General features: G+C 34.9%; 3 protein-coding genes across 3 annotated transcripts; 2 read left to right on the forward strand and 1 right to left on the reverse strand.

The window, feature by feature from the left end:
- The first annotated feature begins 847 nt into the window (after positions 1-847).
- Positions 848-11333, forward strand: LOC114247374 (uncharacterized). The gene is made up of 4 exons (XM_028180329.2): positions 848-2015; positions 2099-2162; positions 2565-8190; positions 9390-11333. The coding sequence occupies exons 1-4, from the start codon at positions 1363-1365 to the stop codon at positions 9818-9820; spliced, it is 6774 nt and encodes a 2257-aa protein (XP_028036130.2). The 5' UTR covers positions 848-1362; the 3' UTR covers positions 9821-11333.
- On the reverse strand, positions 11325-13882 carry Vps51 (vacuolar protein sorting 51). The gene has a single exon (XM_028180331.2). It carries the CDS (start codon positions 13537-13539, stop codon positions 11440-11442), a length of 2100 nt encoding a protein of 699 aa, XP_028036132.1. The 5' UTR covers positions 13540-13882; the 3' UTR covers positions 11325-11439.
- A 2286-nt stretch (positions 13883-16168) lies between these two features.
- LOC114247385 (uncharacterized) lies at positions 16169-20511 on the forward strand. The gene is made up of 2 exons (XM_028180342.2): positions 16169-16500; positions 19254-20511. The coding sequence occupies exons 1-2, from the start codon at positions 16353-16355 to the stop codon at positions 19481-19483; spliced, it is 378 nt and encodes a 125-aa protein (XP_028036143.2). The 5' UTR covers positions 16169-16352; the 3' UTR covers positions 19484-20511.
- Positions 20512-21352: the final 841 nt, after the last annotated feature.

A 21352-nucleotide genomic window follows, 5' to 3' on the forward strand; every position in this document is an offset into this window, starting at 1 on the left:
AAACTTATTCCACGACTATTCTGCCTACTATGAAATAAAAAGCAATCCTACATATTAAGCGTACTAACTATGAAAGGCAGTCATTAGCAGTACTTCACATTTCTTTTAAATAATACTTATTTCCGAAAAAATAAAAAATAGCTTCTTACTATATGTAATGTACATATCCTACTGAATCGTTTTTTTTAATTATTGAACTCAATAATTATTAAGCCACTCTTATCAATGTTTATCTCAAGTGTCGCGAAATTGACAGGATAAAGCGACACATCTCTACATTCCCGCCAACGAGTTCAACGACATAAGCGGGATTTATACATGAGACAAGCAAAGGAAATGTAGCCTAGACACCTAAATCTTGTAACAAAACCAAACTGGTGAACCAAAAAAAGTTGGTTTTATAAAAAATGGTATTTCCTTTCACTAACGGATGAAATAAAATGGAATTAAATGAATATGAAGCAACTGCAAGTAGTTTTTTAATGAGATGACACGAAATATCCTGGGTGTAAATTTCTTTATTTTTACACATGGAATTTACGGAGACTTCAATGGACTCGTTTTTCCATACTTTCATAAATACTAAACGGTTAATCAATCATTTAATTTTTATGACGTTATGATTACAAAATCTAATGCATGTTTGAATCAGAATAAATATTATTAATTGAAAAAACAAAATAACCCACAACGCTTAACTACTACTACTAACGAAATAATCCTCACATTTCCTTCATTAATAAACCGTTAATAAACACCATCATTAGGCATTAATAAACCATAGGAATAAACTATTTCTACTAACAACCCAATCAAGAGCCAGGAATTAACCATAGATTATAATAATGTTGTATGTAAACCATGGCAACGTAAGAGAGACGTGACGTGCAAGTCCAAAAAGAAACTTAAATAAAAAAAATCAATTCAAACAGTGGCATAGATAATACACTTATTATTTTTTAGAAACAGCGGCAACACCGATTTTAGCGTCCATCTTTACTATTTGATGTGTTGTGTTGTTTTATCAAAACTTGAGATTTTTTTATTCGCTTCTAGAAAAGTATACCTACTACTAATTTATTTATGAAAGAATCAAGTAAAGGATTATTTTAAAGAAAAAACCTACTCTTATTCGATGTGAATTGCTAAGTCTAAGTTCGTAATTTCATAAGTGTCACGATATCAATATCGTTCTAAAAAGTTTCACTGTTCTTTGGTATTGACCTAGGTGCTAATTTATGGACCAACCTTCAAATGATATCAACGGCTTTCTTAACAGGAGAAATATTTTTTCCTCGTCGATTGCAGACGTGCTGCATTTTGTTGTAACAAGCTTGTTGTGAAGGCAGATGAAGTGCGGGGATGGATAGACTGAGCCAGTTGCGAAGTACGGCTGGGGGCTCAGGTGATTCCACGCTGGACACCACATCGCCACCGAGCGAGGCGTTTATGACGGCCAATGAAAACTCCAAATATTTTTCTCTGTCTGAAGTTGACTCAACCTTTGACATTTCTCACATAAAAGATGTGGCTTTAACATCGACGAGTACAAAATCAGACACGACCATCACGGGCACCGACGTTATCATAGGAAACTTGTCGCCAATCAATAAAAAAATTGACCGTGACAATTACAAGATTGGCAAACAAATTGAGGCTGCCAACATCCTATCTGGAGGAGTGGAGATATTTGAAGACAACGACAATTCTTATGATGGTGACGAGCTGGTAATAGATGACAATGTAGATGTAGATGACAAAACAGCAACAGAACTTAAGGGAGCAGAATCTGAGGAATATAAGCTAAGTGAAAATTTTACTGAAACGCCGACACTCATGCAAGGTGAGACAAGTAAAGATACAGAAGTAGTGCTACAAATTGATGGCAAAAATGTGGATGCTATAGATATTGGGAATGGATTGTATTTGTATAGGAAGGACGGGGAGGAAGAGTTAGCTGCTGTTCAGATCATAGATAACCAAGAGCAACCCAGCTTTAAATTTCTCAAAGTTCGGTAAGTACTAAATATGCAGGCAGCTGTTTAATTTCAAATTACAATTTGTTCTGATGAGAATGATAATTATGTATGCATTCCAGTGAAAATGCTGAAGGGAATTTAGAAGTATATGAAGAAATAGAAATAGAAGTTACAAAAGAAGTGGTAAGCATTTTTAAATAAAAACTATGTAGTGTAAATTATGTTTTCCTTGTATCACATTATAGTTTTCTATCAAATATAAATGTAAAAAAAAAGCATTAATAGTTTAATTTTAGTCAATGAATGTAGAAAAATCATGATGTTATTTGGTACTTTTTTTTATTCGTTCTCAGAATACTGACGGTAAGTGGCTACTCCATTCCATAGAGGCTGTAGTGTCCATTCTCATCATGCGATATAACCCATTGAAGTCTTCATTGTAACAATAAAAGAGTTCCCCTAACTATTCAAGTAAAACTAATTCTCTGACTAATTTGATTGCACTGCAACAAAAATAAGCAGGATTATATTATAAAGGATAAATTTGGGCTTATGTCATCACTTGAATTGAAAATTTGTTTACAGCCTACAAAAGATGGGAAGCTAATCGAAAAGAACACATCACATGTGCCTATTAATAAAGATTTAAATAAAATCATAAATGATTCATCGAGTAACAAAGTTACTGAAAAGAAGAATTTTCCCACAATGGAAACTACACCAATTTCTACATCAGAAGATGCAGACAGTGAAAACAAACTGTTACCTTTTGAGGGCAAACCAGAATTAAATTTAAATGGAAAAATGATGAAGTTCAGTGAATCAAGAAAATCTCCTGTGGTAGGCAGTTTTATGCCTATGACACATTCAACTCCTAACAAAGAAGGTGTCCCGCTTACAAAAACGATGGTGGATCAACAATTGCATCCGAGTAGACATTCTGATAATGTTAAGAAAACTATTGAAGTACACACTGATAACTGTAAACAAAAATTAGTTGAAACACCAACAAAGCATAAAGAAATGACAGAGCTAAACAAAGAGCCTGATATTGTTACAGCTGGTAACAATGTTTTTGATAAAGGAGAAAAAGTAGAACCAAAGAGTACAGTTAGTGAAAACAAACTTAGTATCTTAAACGTAAACGAACAAAAAGATAAAAAAGATAGTATAACTGAAAACTTAGATTCAAGATTTCATGATGAAGGAACAAATGCATTACCAAGTAATGATCTAAAAGACAATTGCGAACATTTAATAAAGGAAGCCAAAGTTACACAAAATGACATGCCGCAGAACACAGAATTAGAAAAACCCCCATTAAAAAGTAATGAAATTAAAGAAAACCAAGTAGAAACTGCTGTAGGAAAAATAGAACAATTTGAAGAAATAGAATCTACACAAGATATGCTGACCACAAATATGGTATCTGATAATGACATAAAAGATCAACAGAGCTGCAAGTCTTCTACAGAAATTACTTTGACAGATCTTTCGAAAGTTGAAACGAGTGTGAATGAGGAAGATCTAATAAAACAAGGCACGGGTGACGTCAGTACAGCAGTAAATAAAATACATGGCCAGACCCTTGTGTTACCTAAAGAAAAGACATTAGATGTTGTCGATTCTAGTGATAACATAAGTGGAAATAAAAATCGTAGTGGTGCTAGTCTCGAGGTGGCCACAACAACAGATGAAGTTAACTGTCCTAAATTGTTAAAAGAAGAAATAAATAAAACAACAGATATAGAAAATCCAAAAAATATTGTAGAAGTTAAAGATGCTACACCAGATGAAAATAATGTTGATACCATTAGCTCAGCTATTATTCTTAATATTACGAAAAAACCTGAAGAACCAGAAAGAAAATCAGAACCTAAACTTACTTTAGAAAGTAAAAGCGCTGCAAAAATTGAAAATGTTAAAGAATTTGACACAGTTGCCATAAATAAAGACCAGCTTAAAGGAAAATTTAATGAAGAAGCAACACAGAAAACGGCTGATCAAGAAAAGGATGATATTAAATTAGAAAACATAAAAATTCAAGAGAAAGCAATCAACAATAACAATAGTGCTGTTCCTTTTGGTCAATGGACTGAGGCCAATCGACAAGCATTCTTAAATAAAATAAAGGAAACCAAAGCACCAGTTTATAATACTAGCAGCAAATCAATAAAAAATTCTAACGACTTGAACAAACGTGATGTCCTTAAGAAAATTGATAGTCAAAGACAAACAACTAATGCAAATACAAAAAATTCAGAATTAAATAAACCTGTTGTAAAAAATCAATCCTTATTCATAAACAAAACAGCAATTGCCAAACCAGAAAGCAAATCGAGTTCTGCAGGAAACGAGAGCAAAATACCCATAAAGTCTGTAACATCTGAACCAAATTCTAAAAAAGTAAGCTTAAAGAATATGAACAAGTCAGAAGCAGCGACGACAGCCGAAATTCTTTCTGCCGATAAACCTGTACCTCTTGTTGTTACGAATACGTTAAAAAGAGAAACTCCTCAGAGAAAAGTTAATGCGCAAGATTTAATTGACAAAACAATTGAAGAACTAATTAACAGAACGTATCCAATGAAACCTGTTACGGAAGATATAAATCTTAATGTAGAGAACAATGTGGACAAGAAGAATTTGAATTCTACTGTTGTGGATGCCATTGCGAACAATCAAACTACTTTAGATGCCATTGAATTGAAAATGAGCGAAACACAGGGAACGAACTTAAAAGAAATACCTCCAGAAAAACCACAGGATCTAAATTCGAAACTAAACATTAATAAAAATGAAAGGAAAAAAGAGAAAAAAGCAAACGCTCAGGAGAGCGATGTACAAAAAGTGCCAAATTTAGCAGCAGCAGTTCCGCTGAAAGAGACTGCAGGTGCTACATCAGCATTCGACTCTGAAGAAGAAATTATTGAACATGAACCTGTGACCGGCGATATCGAGACCAATAAAAATTCTTTTTCGTCTCCAATTACCGTCAAAGATGAATCTTTTAAAGAATCTGTACCTAAACAAGATGAGAAGAAAACAGCTGTTATCACGGAGAAAGACTTTGATAAATTTGTTAGGAGGAATTCTGTTACATATCAAAATTGTTTAACAGTTAACGTTGCTGAAACGCAGGTTGCCCCGACAAATTATTCAACTAAACAAAGTGAAATACCTGTAAGGGCGCCTACGAAAATACAAAATTTCAAACATATCCCTTCAAACAAAGTCACTATTTTATCAAATATACCTGTACATGATGATCCGTCTAACAAAAATTACCAATCGAAACTACAGATTGCATATCAAAATGCTTTAACTGTTAAACGAAAAATGGAAGGACCCATTACAATTATCGAAGACAAGCCAGTGAAAGTTGTATTCATGGACACAAATGCGGAGTTCACTCCCGGTCAATTGAATGTACAGGGCAAAGATTTATCCCCGTCGAAAACAACTGGAGATGTTGACAATTCAACGATTAGTTCTTGCGATTCGTTTGATTTTGATGTTGTTGATACAGGAGAAACCAAATCACACGATGAATCGAAAAGTAAAATAAAACACCAACGAAAACAAGTATTAACTCCTGTTGAAGAACCAGAATTCGAATTGATTCAACCTAGCGATTTAGGAATAGACGTTTCGCCCAAGAAGAAACGAAGGTTCGAGGAAATAAAAAACGAAAAGCCAAGCGCAAAGAGCTTAGTTCACAAAAAATCATACTTACTTGGTCGAAGTATAACCAGAGAAGAAAAAGTTAATGGGCAAAACACAATCAAAGAGGTAATGAACAGCGACGTAGATATGCCTAGAAACAAAACCACAGTGTCTGCTATAGATAATTTGGTCAAAGCTGCCGAATTACTAGAAAACCAGTCCGAAAATAAAGAAAGGAAATGTTCTATTAATGATAGTCAACAGCAGACTCCTACGAAAAGAGGAAGGGGACGTCCAAGGAAGTATCCATTACCTGACGGAAGCCCGGAAAAATCTAAACCACCAAGTCCGAATAAAAAACCCCGTCTAATAGATGCAAAGCCAATTAAGCACGAAACATCTACAGAAGACGAAGATAGCTCAGGAGATGAAATGGTCAAAGAAAATTGGACAATGGGAAAAATTAACGAAAATATAGTTTGTCCAATTTGCAACAAACTGTTTAGGACAGAGAATGTGGTTTTCAAGCATGTTAAACACTGCACCGGTCCTTCGCCTAATAGATCTGATGCAGGTAAAAGAAGAGCACGAAGAATGAGAGATTCTCAAGATTCCGATTCTAAATCTTTCGACAGTCACTCTGATCCGTTGAATGATGATGATGATGATGATGATGACGACGACGTTAAAATCAGTGAAATCAAAAAGATCATCCCTAATAAACGGAAATCGAATGATTCTAAATCAGAGACAGAAACTGATGAAGTCGTCGTCATAGAAGACACTCCCATTAAAAACAAATCAAAAGAAGATAACAGAAAACAACACGATTCAAGGAAAGAAACCAGAAATAAACCAAACAGCAAGCTAACCCATTTGATTGTTTGTGAATATTGCGGTAAAACTTTCAGACAACTTTCTTATTTGGATAGTCATAGACTTCAACACACGAAACAGGGTGAAAAGAAAATAGAAAATGTGCAAAGCACCAAATCTGTTTTTAGTTGCGAAATATGTAAGAAAGAGTTTAGGAAACTTCATCATTTAGTTCAGCACAGGATTATTCACAACTCGAATAGCACAAGCGCTAAAGGAACTCGGAAGAGCTCCTCTGAACAAAGTGAAGTTAAAGTTGAATCTGATGAAGTGACAAAACAAAGTGAAGACACAAGCGCTGGATTCCGCTGTGAGCCCTGTGACAAATCATTTAGGAAACTCCACCATTTAGTTGAACATCGCGAAACACACGATGGTATAAATAGACAAAAAACTACCATTACACCGAGTACTCCATCGAATACCGTTGAAAAGTCTACACCGCCGCCACAATGTGAAATCTGTAAGAAAACCTTTCGAAAATTACATCATTTGATGGAACACAAAGAACAACACAATGAGACAAGTTCGGAAAAATCGGACGACAAAAGTGTACAGAGCTCATTGTCCACGAAAGATATAATACACGAGTGCCCACTTTGCTACATGGTGTTTCCCAATGAACATTCGCTGAACAAACACACTGTGATTTGTCAACGGAAAAAGAGACAGTCGAAGATGTGTAAACCAAACCCAGACGGCCTAACTGACGCTGTCGAAGGTGTTGAACGTCATGATTCCATTGAATCTAACATTAATGATGAAGATGATGATGACGATGAACCAAAAATAGTTACAGAAGAGATCAAAGTAATTGATTTGGAAAAAGATGAAATTGAAAACGACGTTAAAATTACTGCTCCAGAAACAGTCCAAAATCTGCTCACAATAGACGAAAGTCTTCCAGAAAAACATATTGAAGGAAAAGTTGAAAATCTTGGTGCTATAGTTAAGGAAGATATAGTTGAAGTGTCTGATAGATCCGAGTCTGCGATAGTTACTAAAGTTGCCACAAATTTAAAGAAGAGAGAAGAAAAAGAGATTGTGATGGTTCAGTTGAAAAAGAAAATTGCTCCGAAAGAAAAAGTCGGATCGGCACTAATAAAACGACAAAAGGTAACAAAACCCCCACAACCCGTCGTGCACGATGTAAAACCGGTTACAGACTCGAGTGACGATGATGAAGTTAGATACATGTTGAATCCTAATTACCAAATAGATGCTACTGCCGAAGGGAAAACGTTTATGAAAATACGAGCAAATAAACGTAGTTCCCTACAAATTGAACGTCCGGACTCAAAAGAACTAATCAAGAGGAGAACATCATTACAGCACCCTCCGAAAATACCTCGCCTGAAACCAAAGACCGTGGAGGCGAAAGTAGTGGCTTTAAATGTAAAGAGAAGAATTAATAAAGTTACTGAAGCACCAGCCTCGGATTCAGACGATAGTGACGTCAAATACTCTTTCCCCACGGTTATTGCCGAAAAACAGACTAAACCGGCAAAAGAAAACCGAACTAAAGAAACGAAATTAATTAAACCTCAGAGAAAATCGTTGGCAGACAAAAGGAAAACGTTAAGTTCTGTTGCGAAAAGAAAATCTTCGGGAAGGCCTACAATTTCGTCGCACAAAACGAATCCTTCACCAGCTAAACAATTGAAAAAGCGTAAGTATTTGTTTGTAATATTCAAAGCTCCATTACTAAATAATAATAAAAACAAGTAACATAAGTGTCTTTAGATAACCCAACGAGAAGTTTTGCTAGTTGCGTGTATTCTATAAACTGGTGCAAATACGACAAAAAACAAACAAATTTTATGGTGGCATAGTGCTCTAAAGAAAACATTAAGAAATTTAAGGGCACAAACAAATGTCATTATTGTTCTGGGTTAATTTGATTTCTAAGTCATTTGCTTGAAAACTTTTAACTGCAGCTTTTGCACTTATAAAAGGTTTAGAAATATAATTAAGAATACTTTATTAGTTCATATGAGGTGACGCACTGTGTTAACCTTTTTAACATTTGATGTTAACTGAATACCTTAGAGCCCTTGTATATCACAACGTGAATGACGCCCCTCATTGTTATTCATGCAGTGGAAATCTCAATTGAATCTCATAGACACAGTCCACTGAGTTTCTTGCCGGATCTTCTCAGTGGGTCGCGATTCTGATCCAGTGGTATATTCTGCGAAGCACTGCTCTTGCTAAGGCTAGTGTTAGCAAATTCTCTCAGGTTAAGCCTGTGCGCTCACCTACCCATCCGGGCGTAGCTGAGATAGCCTTTTATACTACCATTGAATAGGTAGGGAAAAAAATCAATTGAATTATGTAACTACTCTCCCACCCTTCAAATACGAACTCCTAACTGCTTCGGAGTGGAAACAAGGCCTATAATCACGGTCCACCAGTAATTGCACAAATTTAGCGCATTCAATTTTTATCATACGATATTTCCTTAGAATAATCGGTACCTACCTAAGTCACATTGTTCGATAGGAGTAAAGCGAGCGTCTTATCCTTCAGGCCGCGACGAATAAATTCGAAAATATTAGTTTTGGGTTACACGACACCTGTGTAATTATAAAACAGGAACTTTTATGAGGAATGTCATTATTTTATTTCCATTAAAAAAATACACACTACACAGCGGAAGGATTGACGTTGTCGCGATGCCTTCGGGCGGCAATTACCATTTAGAACCCTTACCTAACTTCGTTAGAAAAAACTGATGAAAAAGTAGTAATAATAATAAATCAATTCAAATTAAAACCTTCGCCTTGTGATAATCACGAGAACTTTGTTTCGTTAATGTCATTTTAAAAAATATAAACATTAACCGCTTTTTTTTTGATAACATTTCAGGGACAACAGAGATCGAACACCGGTGTGACTGTGGTCAGTTGTTTAGTAGCGCTGCCCTTTTGTCCCGGCACACCACACTGGCGCATACCCCCCCTCGGATACGCAAACGACGTTCTCCACCGCCTGAGATTGATACGAAGCCTGCCCCGAAACAAACACGCAAATCCACAGAAAGGCCAAAGCAACCTGTCGGCTCTCGGAAGTCGAGCACTCGGAGCGATACCACTGCTCCGACCCAACCCAAAACTACCAGAAAGTCCAGCGTCAAACTCGACGTTAAACCTCCAGAAGCCCGGAAGTCACTCAAATCCTCTGACAAACTCGAAACTTCCAAACAAACGACAGTAGTCAAGGCGAAAAGGAACACCGCCCACAGAGGCGTCCCCGTGCCCGAGAAAATGAGGAAACTGATGCAAAAATCGAAATCATAATGGTACTTAACAAGAGATGTGAGCCGCACATGTTAAAATGGCAGATTCAATACACTCCAGGCGATGTACTCCTCCACGCGAGTGTGGCTCACTTCGTGTTCTTGTATCGTAAATTTTCGAAATCGACTGAATTTTTGGGACGATGTTCGTAGAGTATAAGAATGTTGCTAGTTGTATGGAACCACGCATCAAGAAGCTCATTATAATATAAAGTAACAAACGGACCATGTTTTAAATGAAATATATGTACCAGTTTGGGAACTTTAATTGATTGCATCATTTGTAACAAATACTTTATGCGTCCAGACAGGACTAGCGTTTACTTGTCTGTTTGTAAATGAGAAGTTTATATATTATAGCAATTATATTTTGTCAATTTGTTGTAGAGGTTATATTATATGTGTAAGATTAATTATTATATTTCTGATAAAATATTGGAAACATTTTCAGTTTTAAATTGTATTTTGGGATACTTGTCTAGTAATAGTCTAATTAAATCGTTTTCTAGGTCAGACGAAGATGTGTAGGACAATGTTAAATTTCTTTTTGTGAGCTTATTTTTTCAGAAGTCGTATGCTACGAAATTTGTTTTTAATATAGCTGTACCGGGTGTAAGGCTCCCGACAACAAAGACAGGTGGTGACTGATGATTCCTGAATAAGAAGTGTGGATATAAAATTAGCTAAGGCCACAATATCGTGATCATGTGCAGAACTTGTTCTAGTACATGCAGGATTTACTAGAATATACTAGACGGAACATACTAGAATTCGCATACAGAAACTACAAGTATTTACATATAGCTGAGCAAAATTTTACCATAATTCTTTTTACACTAGCGTATTATAATGAAATACAGGGGCAGTGCCCGCTAATTAATATCCTTAAATTATGCATATTTTTCGTGTGCTAAAGTTTCCTTTTCTAAATCGGAATTCTTACACTCTGTATGTAAACAGATTAAATATTATTTACTATCCACTGAGACTTTCTGATCCAATTCATTAGGAAATAGTGAATCTATTGCAATAGTAAATTTCACGGTCTAGTTGTATCCATCAATTAACATCAACAAGATTTTAACTTCAAATCATTATTATGCCTTCAATACGTCACCTGTTTATAGATTCAAGATTAAGGATGAAATATCTGTTGTTGCCAATAACTATCATTACCTACTTATCTTTTTTTTTTCTTAATTATTACATCAACCTTGATTATTTACCACTACGATGAACTAATCTAAATGCGATGATCATCATAATTTTTTTAGTGAACTAGGACCAAAATATATAAATAATGTCTGTTTTGAATAGTATATTAAAATGTTTTTAATTTTAATGATGTTTATCTACGTGACTAACAAAAATGCAAAAAACAGAGTAGCAGTCTTGTGAGATTTATGTTTTAGAAGCATTTAACATGAAATTTTATAAATGTAGATGATATTATTTTTAATATGATGCAATTTTGATTAATGGGTTATAAATAAAACTACTAAAAGTATAAATAATTGTTTGTTTATTTAATATTTAAGAGTGGTTCCCTAGACTAATCTAAATTTGAATCATATGATAATTAAGCCAGTTTTATCAATACAACCGTCATGTTCTTCACCTTCAACCTCTTTCACAAATAATATCTACAATACTAGGTTCCATTAGTTGTGGGTCAACGCATCTCAACTGTGCTGATGCTAAAGCATCTTCAAGCAAAGCATTTAGAAGCCTCTCATCATTGCCCATACATGAAAGCCTTTGCTGTAGAAAGTGAACATCAACTTGTAATTGCTGTAGGCCATGCCTTCCAAATGTGCGTAGGCGCACACATTCAACTAATGCTTTCAAAGCTACTTTTAGGGCACCATTTGATAGTGCAGCTCTGTCTGCCCCTGCAGGACTAAACACTTCAATTCTCTCAGAGAATATCCTATTAAGAGGTGAAAAAGAAGAAGGAGCACGTGACCAAATAGTACGCCGACTGGAGTCACTAGAAGGTTTAATACTAGTTGGAAACAGTTGAGATGCAGCACCATCAGCACTAGCTAAGGTCTCCACTACTCTTCTGCATACTGCTCTTGGCCCCCTTGGTTCTGGAGCTCGCAACCAATCTCTAGCTAATACAGATACTCTCAACATTTGGGCTGCAGTCTGGCCAATAAATACAACTTCTGAATCTAGCGCAGTCTGCGCTGCAGTAGATAAGTGGACCATGACACTACTAGTATCCTTGTTATCCACAGTGAGGCCAGGAGCAGCCTCTTCTAAGAGTTTGAGAAGATGATTCTGTAATGTCGAGACACCAGTCTCTTGCATATCCAAACATAGCTTAGCTAGTATAAGTAGCAATTCAAAAGGAATGTTGTTATTTGAAGTCTGAAGGCAAGCCATCTTTTTTACCAGATCAGAAAGATTAGCCATAGTTTCATTTATGACTTTAGAGCAAGCATCGGCTACTGCTTTTGCACACCAAGGTTTTAATCCAAATGATAAATTATTTTGTAAGAATGCCATTAGATCTAAGAGTGAGGCTTGGATTTTTTGCATCAGATATACTTGAAGGGAGTTCAATATATCTTTTAAGTCAATTGTTTCTGACCCTTTACTGGCCAAAGACTGCCTTACTTTCATAAGACTGTCTTTAAATTGAGTCTGTATGCTCTGGTACTGTACCATAGCCTTGTGATTTATACACTGAATGACAACCTCGGTGCCTTTACTGGACATCATATCACTTGATGATATTTCGGTCATAGCCTGGAGTTTTCTGAAGAATTTATCAAGGCCCCTTATTAACATTTCAGTTCCGTTGTTCTCGGGTCTTTTAATGACCTCTTCGAATAAATGAAAAATTTGAATCATTATTTTATCAGCAAATTCGGGTATGATAGCTTCCTGTTCGAACATTTCATTGTAACATGATATTATAATAGCTAAATCAGCCAACAATGTATTATTGCATTTTTCTACCCAGTCCAAAATGTCTGTATGTTCAGCTATAGAACTGAGCATCTGCAAGTGTTTGTCAAGACGACTCTCTGCACAACTAAGGAATATATCTTGTAAGGATGAATCACTTTCTTGGAGCTGCCTTAAAAGGGCTACACTTTCAGCAAGTTCAGTTGCAGATGTATTAGGACTGATAAGTCTTTCACGGAGTGTCTTCTTCAGTTCAAATATAATTTCTGAACACTCAGTCTGTATGCTTTGGAATGAAGGCTGATTGCCATATTTTTGGAGTACTCGCTGAGCATGTGAATAGTCTTGTACAGCATCACTGTATCTGCCTTCTGCTATTGCTTTGTTAAGTTGAGAAGGTAGAAGGAAAAGGAACTGAAGTTTATCTAACAGCTGTCTTGTACCACACAAACGTCGAACATTATTACCGCTGCCTTGGAGATTTTCAGATATTTGAGAGCTGAATGTAGTTATTTTATTGATATTCTCGCTAAGTTTATTCATTTCTTCTTGCATTATTTTAAAATCGGAACGCATTTTGCGTACAGTTTCGGTCGCCGAAATAAATTTATTATAATTTTCATAAACCAATGTCTGCATTTCTGATTGCAGAAATTGACTTTGAGTTACAATTTCCGCTTCTTTGTCCATTACTTGCTTTAGGGTAGCGCATTTTAGAAGACAATCTAAGTAGACGTCTGGGCTGAAACTACTGCTGTCGATGTCCAGAGGATTTTCTTTAACCGCTTTGGCTTCCTCCATATTAAGTACTTCGTTCAATAGGTATAAAAGTGATTCGTATTTTTAAAGATAATCTCCCTAATAAAATATATTTGCGGTTTATTGATTTATTGGTTCGTCTGCAATTCTAATTTACCAAAGAGAATAACAATTTAGAAACACAAAATTTCAGCTGCGAGGACTGACGTCGATAAGACTTATGAGAATGAGAACAGTTATATTTATTTCTACTTTATCCTACTTTACTAATACTCCGTCTTATAAGTGCAGTTTTAGAATAAACAATCTAGCTTATATATTTTATTTCTGTATGTACAATAATTGTACATAAGTCATTGTATATAATGTTTAATATACATACAATATTAAAGGTAAACATAGATTATACACTTAATATTGAAGGTAAATAAAGGTATGTAGTAGTATGTACCGTACAATGGGGTAAATAGGGACAAAATCGACCTTCAGATTGAATTTTAAAATAGTTCCAATTAAATAGTCACTGCTCAACCAAAGAAATAAGTTGAGTCTTGAACGTACCTAGGTGATAAAAACCGTTACATTATTTAAATTATTCATTTTAAAGAAATAATCGGTAAAATAATGGCCGTCCCAATTTACCCAGCGTCCGGGGTAAATTGACACGGTTGAGGGTTAAATTGGGATATTTGTAAGGGTTGTCAACTCGCAGTACTGCGATATATAGGTAGGTGCCATATAATAATTTATATGGACCGAAATGATGAATACAATCCATAATTTAAGCACAATACACAACATAGTGTAAATTAAGCTGGTTTCTATTCCGAAGCGATGTGACGTGAATGATAATCAACAATACAATGATCAAAAAAAGTATGTGCATGTTATATTTTAGAAAATTATTATTTAATTTCCTTAAAAATCACAACTCTGAAACAAAATCATAAAATAGAATAAAAAATAGAAAACAAAAGGACTGAAAATGCAATAATACAATTTTATTTAATCAACATTTTCAAAATAATCTTTGAGCAAGAGTAAGATATCAGGTGAATAAGATAAAAAAACAGCTTTATCTGATTACTGCCAATAATAACAAAAATAAAAGAAATTCTTTCTAAGCGAAATAACTAAACTCAATTAATTCACTCACTCATAATTGGATATCTCGGATTTTTAATTAATGTTACATTTAAAATCTGAGGCCTGTTTTTATTTGTGTGTGTTCGTTGTGAATGTTAACAAAATCATGATTCGATGCGTGAATAGATTCTGAAATAATAAAAGTTTTGATTCGTTTGAGTTCTTTTAACTTTTAATTTTTTTTATTGCTATAAAGAACATACGACCGGGCAGATATTACAAGGTAAATGTCGCGAAAAAAAAGTAATTATATATATACTTTTCTTTTACCTATAATACTTACATAAACTAACTGATAAACACATTAACCTTCTTTACATCACGCAATTAAGTGATAGTATAGGCTAAAAAATCTATTATAAGATATCAGTGACAACCCTAACAAGCCATCCCTATTTTGTCTTTTGGCGTTCCAATTTTGTGTTTTCTCGTCCCTAATTTTTCCAGTCTCGTTCCAAATTACCCTACATACGTCCCAATTTTCCCCAAAAAGAAAGGAAAAAATATACATTTTTTATTTTGTCGAAATATTGTATTTAAAATAAGAATATTGCAACTTACCGTTTGTTGTGGTATTTCCAGGTGTATTAAAAACTTATATAAACTGTGATCTTATTGAAAAAACAACGATAATATCACTTTTTTTAAAAGTTCTTTAAGCTGTTTTAAAACGCTCTTTTCAACCACTATTTTAAATTTAATTTGACTAATTTTTGGGACCAACTTAACTCATGTTTAGTACTTCCATAGTTAACTTGGTTTTTATTCCATACATTGATAAATATTACCTTAAAGAAAATTAGGTAGATTCCGTGCTACAAGTACTTTGAGAATCTTCCGCAGGTTTGTCCCAATTTACCCCAGGATCCCAATTTACCCCATGTCATGGTATATACGTGTGATATTATTTCCCCATTTTTTTAAATATATTTTACTGGCTTGGAAACAAAGTCCTTTAAGCCAAATTAGTTTTTATTATTAAAATTTATGCAAGGTAATCTTTATCATACGTACTGCTATGTACTGCGTTTTTGAATATTTTATGGCTGGCCTGGTAACAAGACCTTTAAGCGAAGTACTCAGTACTTACTAGTCCACTGAGTTTCTCGCCAGATCTTCTCAATGGGTCGCGTTTCTGATTCGGTGGTAGATTTTGCAAAGCACTGCTCTTGCTAGGGCCAGTGTTAGCAACAGTCCCGGTTTGAACCCTGTGAGCTCACCACCTCAAGGCGAAGCTGAAATAGCCTCTCAAGGCTATCAGCATTGGTACGGGAAAAGTACTTATATTCATTTTAATTATATTACTCATGAGCATACACGGGTAATGCACTAAATATAGAAAAGAACCACGGGTACTGTATTATTTCCTATGGTAGTTCAGAATATCCATGGTGGAACATCCACGCAGCCTTCCTCTTCTTCTTATCACGTTATCTCATGTTAATGCACTTACCTCATTTCTTTTAATTCTTTTTTAATATATCCCATCGCTCCTTTTGAGTTTTCGGACAACAGCCAGCCTTTCATAACAAAATATTTGGTTGTATAGTCAAATATATCTTTGCCTATAATAACGAATCAACAAAAAAATATATTTTGAAGTTTGTGTGTTTAAATTTGAAAACTTTCTGTTTCGAATTGTTTTGTGATTTTTTTGCTAAAATACTTCTCATATACAATAGAAAAACTTGGGAGCAAAAAACGTAAGGATGGCTCCTCGAGATGTTCCCAAACCAACGCCTAAAGTGCAACGAATTGTAGGGAAGACTAATCAGACTAAAGGACGCGCTTCGCCTGCGTCTGTTAAGAAAACGATATCGTCTATCAAAAAGGCGACTGACAAGATACCTTTAAAATGTAAGATTCCATTTTTACACTCTCGAGGTGAATCTATTCAATATCCCTTCCTTAGGCTTGAGGTTTGAATTTCCAAAGATTTCTTAACGGATGTTCTTCAATTCCGAGAGCCGTTTCAATCATTCAACAATTCAATTCAATCTCGTTTAAAGTTTTCATTTCATTATTTCCGACTTTTAGTGGTCACAAACGGCTTATGTATTATTCGCCAACATTTGCATATTGCTCTAAGAACGATTTTATCAAGAGAATCAAACTTGAAATCCTTTAAACGCAAATTGTAGTACCTATTTACATTTTTTACATCCGAGGACGTCGTGTATTAAAACCAAATAACATAAGTAACAACTGAAAAATTCAATAACTACCGTGATATCTTGGAAATTTGTATCCTAAGGAAAACACTAAATTTGTCAAAGTCAGATGGAAGGGAAATGAATACAAATAAATAAAATAAATAATTTCTAAAATTCAAAGTCAGGTATTTCTAAGCGCCTTTTTCCTTATATTTATTTTTGAATAGACTTCTAATGAAGGCTTCATGCCTCCAAGTGATGTAAAAAAAAAACTAGTAATTACAGTCAAAATCTGTTATAACAACATCGAAGGGACTGCTCATATTCAGTCGTAAAAACCGATCGTCGTAACAACTGGTGATGTTTAATGTGTATCGTGCAAGTACAAACAAATCGATAGGGAATTATTGGAAAAATATATTTATTCAACTATGTACATTTTGTTTATTACACATAAGTACAATGCTATTTTTCTGTGAGCATAAAATCTGCAATTTTGGTCTGTTTGGAACACTTCTGCTGTGCATAGATATTTTGTAATTCACGTTGGATTTTAATTAACGTATCGTCATAATTGCTGTGGATGTGTTCATTAAAAAGAACAATCTTTCTTAATACACTAACAGCATTGATACCATCATTCAAAGTTGGTACAGTAAATTGTTCTTCAGAGTCTTCCTGTTCGTCATCTTCTTCTTTAACATTTCGTACAATATCATCTTCTGTAGCTCGTGCGCAAATTGCAATAGAGTTATCTACATCAATGAACTCTGCTGCTTCAGTAGTAGATAAAGCAGGTCGTAAATTTTGGGCTAATTGAGCAACAGAAATATTGTCCTCTCCATCATCATCAGTCACATCATCTGAGGTTATTGTTAACAGGTCTTTAAAACCAGCATGCTTAAAGCAGTTAGCTATAGTGTTTTGTGAAACGTTTTGCCATGCTTCTGATATCATCAAGATGGCATCAAGAACCGTAAAGCTCTTTTGGTCGCTACTGTCAAGGTTTTGTATTAACTTTAACACTTGCAGTCTTCTATAGTGAGATTTTAAACACCTTATTACACCTTGTTGCAATACAGATGTAACATTTGGTGGTAAGAACACAAGCTTAATGCATTTTAGATTAGTAACAGCTGAATGAGCAGGACAGTTATCAACCAAAAGTAGAACTTTCTGTTTGTTTCCTTTCAATTCAGCGTCCCAGTTTCTTAACCATCTCTCAAAAATGTCCGATGTCATCCATGACTTCACATTGTTTTCATACGTTACCGGCAGTGAGTGTATGTTAAAGCATCTTGGTTTCTTAGATTTGCCAATAACTAAAAGCTTTCTTTTACAGGATCCTGTCATATTTGCTGCAACCATGATCGTTAATCTTGTTTTAGACATTTTTCCTCCCAAACAATTCTCTCCTTTGAACTTTAAAGTCTTGTCTGGTGTCATATTGTAAAAAAGTCCAGTTTCATCTGCGTTAAAAATTTCATCTGGTCCGTAGCCTTCGAATAATGTAGGCCACTTTTGCGTCATCCATTCTTCTACAGTATCCTTATCAACACTAGCAGCTTCACCACTCATTTTCCCGCCGACAATACCGTGCCGAGCCCGGAAACGTTGAATCCAACTAGACGAGCAAACAAAATCTTCGCCAAAACATTGAGCAAAATCGTTAGCTTTTTGTTGAAGAATCGGTCCGTTTATTGGCACATTATTAGCCCTTTGATATTTAAACCACTTTAACAAAGCTTCCTCAATATTCGTATGCTTCGTTGTTCTGGCTCGCTTCATTTTCAAAAAATTATTGTCATAAAGCGTTTGAATTTTTTCTCGTTCTTTCCAAATGGTTGAAATTGTCGAGTGTGATACACCATATTCCTTTGCTAAGTCTTTGTTTGAAATTCCGCTCTCTAGCTTGGTTATAATACGCGATTTTTCCTCAATATTAATTTGTTTTCTTTTTCTTTGTGACATTTTGAAAGTTTCACGAATAACTCCACAAAGTGTTGGCGCGTCTTGTGTATAGATAAGTAACAAACTAACTGAAGAGATATGAAGAAGCGGGCTTTGACTCTACTGCATGCACATGTGTTGTTTCTAAGAATTAGAAAAGACCCTACACTAAACTAAATCCTATTGTTTTCTTTCCTGATTTTAATAGCCATTGAAGACAAATGTGTATACCTATTCAAATTGTTTACAATACAGCATAGCCGGTCGTTCAAACAGATTTAATTCTCCGAAATATTCATTAAATGTGGTTGTTTTATGAGGTATGTCGTTATTAGCAATGTCGTATAAAGCAATATTTTTAATAAGGCCGTCATATAGCATTCAGCTGGGACCTTTGTTCTAGGTGATTATAACCAGCATTTTGTTCTGAACGATGTCGCAGTAAACGGTTTTGACTGTACTTTCTTTATAAATCAAATAAAGAATAAATCTATAACTTATTTTTAGTGACTAATACGATCTCTGAGCCTCGTCAAAGGACAGCAACTGTACCAAAAGTTGCAACCCCAAAACCAAAAGAGAACAAATCAGTTCCATTACCAAGCAGCACCAGCAAAAGTGCAAAGAAAGCTTCATGGAAACGTAGGCCTAAACCAGCACACTCTGGTGTACCTGTACCTGAGAAAATGAAGAAATTATTACAGCAACAATTCAAAGATTTGGATAGCAGTCTTTAATTTTATATTTGTGTACTGATTTTGTTTAATCATTGAATCCACAGTCCCACATACTGTGATCATTCATAAGACTTAAGGTGCATGCACAAAGAAATTTCTTTTATTTACTATGCAAAAAAGGTATAAAAATCTTCTGGCTCTCAAGATATTTAGTTTTTAGTTGTGAAAATTTAATTTTGTAAAATTATAATTAGTTAATCTAATATTTTTTTAGTCTTATTCTCTGTATAATCTTTTGCCTAAAACCTGACGAATTTTGAAAAAATTGTTTTTTGGATTTTTACCAAAAAAAAAAGCAAAGTTTGTAGCATACAAAAGTATCATCGTACCATTCCATCGTATCATTGTACCATTTTGAAATCTTCATTAAAATAATTTTTGTGCAGTAATCTAGCAATATGTTTTTGCTAAAAATGAAGTCCACCAAAAATCAGAAAGAACTTGTTTGCTATTATTTTTCATTGTAAATCATTTTTTTCCATTTACTTATTTTATTATGGGTCATGTCATTTGGTCAGGCTTGCCATATACATATACTAATATGTTTCTTTTCTATTTAGAACTTGTTTGAATTCTGTTGTCACTGTCAAACAGGTAGTTTTAATTACCTACCTTGGAGATGCCAAATAATAATAAAAAATGTATACAAAGTATGTGTCGCCAGTGTCGTCATCACATCGCTCTATAGTACTCTGTAATATTATTAATAGAAATAAAGAGACATAAAATTGATTCAAATAGGACGATTATAGATTAGAAGAGTCATTTTTAAAACTAAGGTATTTTTGAAGAATTTTGTATTTCAATTAAGTTGAGGCATTAATGGGAAGTTGTAATTGTATTGTAAATGGCATTCCTAACTCCTCAAAGCCGACTGCTTCGCGGTAGAAATAATCAGTAGGGTGGTACCAACCTGTGCGAGCTTCCAACGCGTCCTACCACCAGTATTTTAGAAAGATTATATTCAACGTCTACATGAAAAAAAATTGTAATTGAATAAATAAAAATTTCTAAATAATAAAGATAAATAATATAAATCGTTTTATTTGTCATTGTAAATTATAACCAAGCTACCGCGGCTTCGTTATAGAAATCGATAATAGATTTCATATCGAGTTAGTAGTTCAAAAGATAAAAACACTGCTGCCAGCGCTACTTATCTGGCAGTGACGTAACTATGTTCGTTGGAGTGGCATGCCTTACACCGGTCACTCACGTGCGCACGAATACGCAAACCCACAAGTGTAGGACCACATTTGCGAATGATTATGCAAAGTTTTCGCTGCATTCGTGGTTTTCAAAGAGCTGTGTCGGTTTTTTAACAGACATCAAAGCGCGCGAACCTCGAACCTTCGCGTAGTCTCCCACACATTCGTGTGACCAGTTGCGCCCAGAATTGCGAAGGCAACGGACGTATACTATACGCCATTTTCATAGTTCGTGACGTCTACTGTGTAGCGTATCTTCATCAAAAGAAATTCCATAAAAACAGCATGGCTGTTAATGATGTCTGGGAAAGAATTAAAAACTCTTTTTCTCTTCAATGTTCTATTGACGAATTAAAAAGGAGGAGAAATTCGTGAGACATTCGTAAACAAGTGTAGGAGGAAGTGCAAACGGGTTCGCAAATTGAGTATGCGAACCCATTTGCACAGCCGCTAGGTTTGCGAATGAATGTTTGACGGCCCTTCACAATATGCGCGCAAACATTCGTACAATGTACGAATATTTGCGCGCATGTCAGTGGCCGGCATTAGGTTATATATAATCTTACTCTATGGGCATGCCGCATTCTGTATGTGTACAGTTTCATAAAAATTGGGCCAACGGTTCTCGAGTTTCACGTTGAAACCTAAGTTGAACATTTGT

This window comes from Bombyx mandarina, chromosome 09 (assembly GCF_030267445.1).
Source record: "Bombyx mandarina strain Sakado chromosome 09, ASM3026744v2".
NCBI classification, from domain to species: domain Eukaryota; kingdom Metazoa; phylum Arthropoda; class Insecta; order Lepidoptera; family Bombycidae; genus Bombyx; species Bombyx mandarina.